The 8,345-nt window shown below is 61.9% G+C and overlaps 1 protein-coding gene across 1 annotated transcript; it reads left to right on the top strand.

Moving 5' to 3' along the window:
* Positions 1-986: 986 nt before the first annotated feature.
* LOC116629056 (sialic acid-binding Ig-like lectin 15) lies at positions 987-6,443 on the top strand (the record flags this gene model as incomplete). Its single annotated transcript, XM_032399342.1, has 5 exons — positions 987-1,046; positions 1,419-1,802; positions 2,848-3,228; positions 4,639-4,669; positions 6,362-6,443. Coding segments are annotated over 5 exons (938 nt in total), but the record flags the coding sequence as incomplete, so codon positions are not given.
* Between the last annotated feature and the right edge of the window lie 1,902 nt (positions 6,444-8,345).

Raw genomic sequence — 8,345 nt, 5'->3', positions numbered from 1 at the left:
GAGGAAGCGGAGTAGACGGGATAGGGTTCTTGGAGGATGGGTGGTCACCAGCTGTGGGCCCAGGGGATTCCTACCCAAGGCAGCAGCTACCCCCAAAGAGTAAAGAGCACTGGACGTGGAGTCAGAAAAGCTGGGTTTCTCCCATCTTCTGCCTGTGTGACTCTGGGCCTCCATTTTCTGATATATAACAATATCCCCCCCCCCCCCCCCCCCCCGCCTCACTCCCCCAGGGTGTCTTGCGGGTCATGTGACATGATGTATATAAAAGAACTGTGTAAATTACAAAGCTCTTGGGAAATACAAGAGCAACTATATTATTCCCTCTAAAGATCCCTTTTGTGAACTGCATTCAGGGCTCTAGCAGCGCGGGCCTACCAGCCTGTCCTCCCTCCTCAGGGAGACACCAGCCCTAGCCAGATTCTCCCCGGCCGGGCTCCAACACCCAGCCGCCCACCTGCTCGCCCCCTCCCCAAAGCAGGGCAGGCATGCAACAACAGGGGCGGGGCTCTGGCGCCATCTCGGAGCTGGAGGCCGAGCACAGCTCCCAGACCTGAGCTCAACCATACTTCAGAGGCTCCCAGCACAGCAGGTGAGGCAACTAGGCCCAGAGCAAGAAGACAGCACGAAGCTCTACCGCTCATGGTCTCTCAGCTCCCCATCTGGCTTTTGGGACGCCCCTTTGGGACGCCCCTTTGGGTTGACCTGGATTCTAAAGGAACCTCGTCTACCAGCTCCACACATTAAGTTCAAAACCTACCACCCCTTGCTGAGGCCTGTTTCCCCTCTGTAAATGGGAGTGTTGGTCTCCTCGGATGAGCCCCAGGCTTCCATGCCTTTAGTGCACTAGACAGCTGGCTGTGGAGTCAGGCAGTCCTGAGTCAGAATCTGCCTGTGCCTCCTTCTAGCTGTGTGGCCTGACCTAATTACACAACTTCTCTGGGCCTCCGTTTATTACATGTAACCCAAGGATAACTGCTTCCATCTAGGTTCATTTGCGAGCACCAAAAGAGATACTACCGGGAACTTGGTCAACACAGAGGTGCACAGTAAGTGTTTTTATTTTCACCGTCGTGGGAGGCTTGGGGCTGTATGGTAACCACGGATCCCGAGGCTCTTCTGCAGCAGCGCAGGTGCTGGGAAAGAGTATGGGGTCAGTGGGCCTGTAGGTGAGGTGGGACCTCCCCGAAGGAGGCAGGGAGGGTCCAGGCACCTTGAGAGTCATGGGAGTCAAGATCCCGGGAGATGCCTCTCAAGTCACGGGGTGGGTTTCTGGGCCCCCACGAGGGAGACGCTTCCTGAAATCCTGGGGTTTCCAGCGGCCCCCCCCCCGGGGCGCTCCCTGAGTCCTGCGGGTTCCAGGCTCCCCGGCGAGGGGTCCCCCCACCCCAGCGTCTGCTGACGCTCCCGGCCGCCCGCAGGTGCGCCGGCGCAGCGCTGGTCCATGCAGGTGCCGGCCGAGGTGAGCGCGGCGGCGGGCGAGGCGGCCGTGCTGCCCTGCACCTTCACGCACCCGCACCGCCACTACGACGGGCCGCTCACGGCCATCTGGCGCGCGGGCGAGGCCTACGCGGGCCCGCAGGTGTTCCGGTGCGCGGCGGCGCGGGGCAGCGAGCTCTGCCAGACGGCGCTGAGCCTGCACGGCCGCTTCCGGCTGCTGGGCAACCCGCGCCGCAACGACCTGTCGCTGCGCGTCGAGCGCCTCGCCCTGGCCGACGACGGCCGCTACTTCTGCCGCGTGGAGTTCGCCGGCGACGTCCACGACCGCTACGAGAGCCGCCACGGCGTCCGGCTCCGCGTGACCGGTGAGCGCGGCGCCCCTCCCCCCGGCCCGCCGCGGCCCCAGGGGGGCGATACACGGCGCCTTTCTCTAGGGCAGGGGGCCGCACACCTGGCGATGGACGCGGGCCGCTCGGCAACTTGGTAAAAATGCAGAATGCTGGCCCCGAGAAGGGCTGAGCGGCGCCCGGGAGTGGGCATCGGAATGAAGCTCGGGGGGGGGGGGGGGCTGGGGGGGGGGGTTGGTGAATGGCCCCAGGAGCTCTCAGTCTAGGGGGAGGGACACGAGTTGAACAATAATGGCAAGGCTGCGATGGAATGTGTGCTCTGTGCACTGAAGGGCACCCGCAGCCCCCTGGGGAGGTGCCCCGGGAGCCCCTAAAGAAGTGGGAACCAGGGTCCCCGGCCCCTAGAGCCGAGGTTCTCAACCCTGGCCGCGCACTGTAATTAGCTGGGGAGCTTTTAATCCTAGCCATCCCTGCTGTGGGGATCCCGTTCTGGGTTCCAGTCTGGCTCTGCCAAGAACTTGCCATGTGCCTGTGGAGTCAGGCCGTCCTGACTCTCCGAGTGCCGCCTCTCCGAGTGCATGGCAGTTTCTAACCCGGGGCCCGCGCGCCGCCCTGCCGCAGACCCCCGCGTTCAACTCTAGACCTTGGTGAGGCTGTCTGCGAGTGGGAAGTGCCCTTGAAATCATACCGGCAGACAGCCCCCAGCCCTGAGCTCCAGCAACGGTAACGACCGTTGAGTGAGCATTTGCTATGGGCCAGGCCCGAATCCAAGCACCCCACATGTATTAACTTGCCAAATCTTCTCAACGACCCCATAAGGTAAATGATCCCCATTTTATGCATGAAGAAACTGAGGCACGGAGCTTCAGAGTAACTTGCCCAAGGCCACATCTCCATGGGGTCCCAGGCACCATGGCGCTAGAGCGCCTACTCCCTCCTCTCCGCGCCCCCCGCCCCCAAATCTCTTGGTGACTAAAAGGGACTGGGAGGGGTCCCCCCCTTGCCCGCCGCTGCTCTGACCACAGTTCGCTTTCTCCCCCGACGCCCTGGCCGCCGCCCGCAGCCGCCCCGAGGATCGTCAACCTCTCGGTGCTGCCCGGGCCGGCGCACGCCTTCCGCGCGCTCTGCACGGCCGAGGGGGAGCCGCCGCCCGCCCTCGACTGGTCCGGCCCGGCCCTGGGCAACGGCTCGGCCGCCGTGCCGGGCCCGGGCCAGGGTCACGGCCACCAGGTGACCGCCGAGCTGCCCGCGCTGGCCCACGACGGCCGCTACACGTGCACGGCCTCCAACAGCCTGGGCCGCGCGGAGGCCAGCGTCTACTTGTTCCGATTCCACGGCGCCTCCGGGGCCCCGGCGCTCGCCCTCCCGCTCGGCGCGCTGGGCCTCAAGGCGTTACTGCTGCTCGGCATTCTGGCCGCCCGCGCCGCCGCCCGCCGCCGCCTAGGTGGGTGCACCCCGGGCCAGGGTGGGGGCGAGGGGCCGGGCGGGGGCTCTCTCCCAGGAAAGACCGCCTGGCCGAGCGCCTGGCGTGACTCACCCCTGCACGCTTTCTGCACCTGTGCCTCATCTCGCTGTCCTCTCCCTGCGTAGAGCCCAGGAGGGGGGAACCAGCAGGAGCCCATTTTACACTAAGGAAGCGGAGGACAGAGAAGTGAAGGAACTTGCCTCGAGCCTAGAGACAGAGACCCAAAAAATGTAACTCCCACCCTTCGCCCACACCCCATAAATGACTCCTCCCGAGGATTCTGACCACACATAGGCCTTCCAAATAGCACCATTCCGTTGTGTTACAGTAAGCATCTTGAGGACCTACTGTGTGCTGTGTAGGTGCTCGGAAGACAGAGATGAATAAGACGTGCCCTCGAATGGGGTGCTGAGGAGTAAGCAAATAATGGCAGTCTGCAGGGAGAAGGGCTATCCTGGAGCCCAGGTACCACAGGGGCCCAGAGTGTAGCATGCCTCAGCCGGGTGGGACGTCCGGATAGGCCAGGAGGGAAGGCTTTACAAGTAAGGGGACAGCTAGATCAGGAACTGAAGCAAGGAGCTGATGGTATTCCCAGCAGAGGGAGCGACAGGTGCGGAAATGCACGCGTGTGGGCCAGCAGGGTGTGCGCGTGTGGGCTAGCAGGGTGCGCGCGCATGTGGACTAGCAGGGTGCGCGCGCATGTGGACTAGCAGGGTGCGCGTGTGGGCCAGCAGGGTGCGCGCGCGTGTGGGCCAGCAGGGTGTGCGCGTGCGGACCAGCAGGGTGCGCGCGCGCGGGCCAGCAGGGTGCACGCGCGTGTGGGCCAGCAGGGTGTGCGCGTGTGGGCTAGCAGGGTACGCGCGCGCGGGCCAGCAGGGTGCGCGCGCGTGGGCTAGCAGGGTGCGCGCGCGCGTGGGCCAGCAGGGTGTCCTCCAGACCTGCCGTTCACCCCTCATTGCTCTCGCTGAGCTGGATGGGAAATCGGCTTGTGCCAGACAGGGGCTTCCCAGAGCCTCTCGGACCATCCAGGTCAGTAGCACCCGCCTCACACCGTCTTGGGATGAAATCCAGAATTTGTCACAGTTGCCCTGGCTGTTGCCTTTCCTGTGGCTTTGCTGTCTTTCCTTGCCGGTTCTTCAGACCCACCAAGCGTTCTGGGCGCCACGGTCCTGAGAAAGGCGGGTTCTTCTGCTGGGCGGCTTCTCCCTCCACGCTTCTCATCGTTAACTCCTGGTCATCTCTAAGGCCGCTTCATGCCCGGCTAGCTAGTGTTTGTCGCACGTCCCTTCGGACCACTTTCCACAGTGCGGTGGGGTGGACAGCAGGGCCTGTCGCCTGAGGCTACCATAGAGATTCATGCCTCTCTCTCTCTCTCTGTCCCTCCTACAGAGCACCCAGTTGCCCAGGACACCCCACCACGGTGAGTACCCTGCCTTCACCCACCCCAGTCTAAGTCCCCACTGGCCAAGGCACACAGAGTTCCCAGGGCTTGTAGCATAAGGAGAAAGACCAGGCAAAGGGGCAGGGCTGGGGTCTGGGCCTCGACCAGGGTTTCGACCTTCCCTACGGCCTTCCAAAGCCCTGCTCTTCAGTCTCCCAAGTCCTTCTTGGCCAAACCAGGCTGCGCTGACCTGCTCTCCCCACCCACCCCTCCCCCAGCATTTACAGTCTGGGCCTCACACTGGCATCTCTCCCGGACCTGCCTGGTATCCTGGTGCCGAAGGGTCATTTTTCTGTCTTATGTCCGCGCCTACATGTGATTCCTAGAGCCTGTGTTTCCTCTTGGGCTCCCCAGCATTCTAGAATAGGCAGACTCACACGAAAGCCAGCTCGGGGCGCTCATTCTGCCCCAGAGCTGAAGGCTTCTCAAACAAAATGCCATTAGAGATTCAGAGGGTTTAAGCTAGGACGTGCTCACGCTGCAGTCCAGCTCCCCTTCTCTCTCGGTGTCTGTTCAAGTGAAGGTCTGCGTGGAAGAAAGAATCCAGTTCACTCACCCTGGGCGGGGTGCCTGGGATGCTGGGGAGTTGGGGGGCAGAACCCAGTCTTTCAGGGCCTACTGGACAAGCGCAGGCGTTCCCATAACTTGGTCCCTGCCTGTGCCCTGAGGGCGGGAGAAGCCGTATTACCAGCCCAGGCCCCTCTCTCCAGCTGCCCGTCCAGCCATCCCCCACGTCCTTGAAAACCCGTGCAGTGTCCCTCTGCTCCGCTGACTAGCACACCGAGTCACCTAGGTCAGAGAGCCGAGGGGTCAGGTAGACACTGCGTACTTGCTGTGTAGACAGCGTGCCGGGTGCTGACGCTACAGCGACATGCCCCAACGTCAGAAAACTCACGTTTTAATGTGGAGAATTTGATAAACACGTGAACAAGATCAGCTTCGATTCTGAAGTACGAGCTGTGAAGGAAATGGACAGGGCCACGCAGCAGAGCCCCGGGGAGGGAGGCGGCCGCTGGGCCCGTCGCAGGCTCAGGGGAGACCGGGAAGGGGCCGATGGGAAGTCACTGAGTGCTGATGGGAAGCACCCGGGGGCCCCACCCGAACAAGGCTGGGGGCCAGGAGCCTTCCGAGGAGGCGGCAGGGCGGAGGTGGAGAGGCGGGCAGACGGAAGGCAGGGCCGACCAGGGGGCCGGGTGGGCAGCACGAGCGAGCGAGGCAGCCAGGGTGCCCAGCTTCGGCGCTGTAAGCCTGGGTGCCACTGACTGAGATGAAGACGACAGGGAGGAGGGGGTGCAAGCGCCCACACGTAGGTCTGAGATGCCCGCGGGAGAAGTCAGGAGAGCAGCTAGAGCTCAGGGGGCCACGCCTGGGGAGATCAGTGTGGGGGGCACCAGGCACAAGACGGTGTTGATGCCACCGACGAGATCCCTTCCAGAACATAGTGCCTCTGGGGTCTGGGAGGCCGTCCTCCATGGTAGCCTCCTCCCTACTCCGCAGACGCTGCCGCCCGCTCTCCTTTCTCCAACCTTAGTTAGTCCCCACGCTCTGCTGGGTCTAGGCCGGGCACCCATTTCGACTCTCCTTCCTGCCTGTGGCTGGGGCATGGTGTGGGCAATTGGCGGCGCCCCCACTTATGTATTGGGTGGTCAACGCACTTTCTCCTGTCCACAGGCCCCAGGCTCAGGAGTCCAACTATGAGAATTTGAGCCAGATGAGCCCTCGGGACCCACCAGCGGCCACATGTGTACCATGAGGAGCCCCTTGGCCACTGGTATCCACTTGTACCCCATGAAGAGCAGAGGCCAAGGCCAAGCTTGGCTGGGACAGCCCTTCCTGGCTCCCAGCCACGTGGGCAGCCCCTGGCTGGGCGACCTCCCACAAAGGGTGTCAAGATCCCGCTCACAGAGGCTCAGTGGTCTCCTACAAGGATGTCTGTCCCAGAGCCCCCGGGATATTTATGTCAATGGGACCAGCATTTTGAGTGTGTGTGTGTGTGTGTGCACGCACACATGCGTGCAAGCTCCAGCATGAAACTCAAGGACAAACTCTCGCCCTTTCCTACACAGAACGTCATAGTAGAACAGACAGGGCCGGGGCTTCTGAGGCTGGGGCTGCGTAAACCTGTGGTCCCAGGAACATCCACTCAGCGGTGAGGAGAAGCCTGGTCCCCCTGCCTCCCGGGGTCTCCTCTGTGACTGCCCCCCACCCTCTGCCCACCTCTTATCCCATCGGCTGCTCTGCGCTCCTTGAGCTGGGACCCCCTGGGAACCCATCGTCTCCTGCATCTGGGATCCACTGCCCTCAAGGACCCAACGCTGAGAGGCTAGGGGCCAGTCTGGGCTGCAGGGTCCCATGGATAAGGCAGCTGCAGCAGCGACCTCTCCCTATGACCCGCACCCTCCCCGGACGTGTGAGGTCCAAAAGCACCAGCAATTTCACGGCATTTGCCCTAGGCCTCTCAGGCTGACTTTGTGGAGTGCTGCCTTCCACATTCACACGTCAGTGCGAGCGTGTGCATTTTAGCTCCCGCAGTCCCTGGGGTCAGGAGAGGGGGGGAGCAGGTGTGCTTGAGAGCCAGGCAAGCTGGCAAGAGGAAAGGGTCACAGAGCTAGGGGACTGAAGAGGCGATGGGGACTTTCCCTCAGAGCTTTTCCCAAAGCTAGGCTGGTAACCCAGAGTGGGGAGGGGCCCTGGCTCATGCTCTTCTGGGGAGGTGGCCTGAAGTGGAGGGATCTTCACAAGTTAATAAGCAGGGCAGTGGGTGGCGAGGTGCCCTTGCTCACCAGAGCCTTCGCCAGGGCCTGTGGGTGTCAGCAGCCCATGGTTAACTGGGGATCCATCCAGGAGGCTGTTTGAACTGCCAAAAATGCGTCAGCATTTGCACCTCCTTGTACGAGGATACCGTGGGCATCTGCATGGAGGGTCCTATATCACCAACGAAGAAGCCAGGGACACGGGTGGTGTGTCTTGAAACATCTGCATGGACTTTGAGGCCTGTTTTGCAGCCAAGAAAAACTGTGACAGCAATTACTTCTTAAGGGTCCGTTTTGTGCGAGGAATTGGGCCAGGCGTGTGTACGGAAATGAGTAAGGGGTGTCTATCAGTCAGTCTGGGCTCGGTTGTGCTGTGCTAACCGACAAACCCCCAAATCACAGTGGCTGAAAACAGGGTTTCTTCTTACCGAAGGTACGTGCCCATCATGGACTGGCGGGGTCCCGGGCTCCCACGGATCCAGCATCTCTCGCTGTGGATTGTTGGGTTGGAGATAAAAAGAAAGCACTAGAGGGTCTCCCACTTGAGAGCAGGACTAGCCACCTGCCCCACTAACCCTCAAGGGGCTGGGCAGTGAAACCTGCCACCACTTGGAGTGAGGAAACCCCGAAGCCCGGGGCACAGCCCTGAGGGCTCCACAGTAAGACTCCAGGATTTCTCACGTTAGCGAGCCACAGACCAGTAAGTGGAAAATGCTGAAGGTGCTGTGGGAGCACACAGAAGGGATCACTGACCCAGTCTTGGGAAGGCTTCCTGGAGGAGGGGACATGGAGATGGTATGTGTGATGGGGAAGGATGGAAATTGGAAGGTTAAGAACAAAGGTGATTCTAAGCAGAAAGGACAGTCTGGGCAAAGGCCAGGAGGTCGGACACAGCATGATGT

The sequence above is a fragment of the Phoca vitulina genome, unplaced genomic scaffold (assembly GCF_004348235.1).
Source record: "Phoca vitulina isolate PV1807 unplaced genomic scaffold, GSC_HSeal_1.0 scaffold224, whole genome shotgun sequence".
In the NCBI taxonomy this organism is placed as follows: domain Eukaryota; kingdom Metazoa; phylum Chordata; class Mammalia; order Carnivora; family Phocidae; genus Phoca; species Phoca vitulina.
The sequence above is the reverse complement of the archived record's forward strand: the minus strand, read 5'-3'. Positions and strand labels throughout refer to the sequence as shown.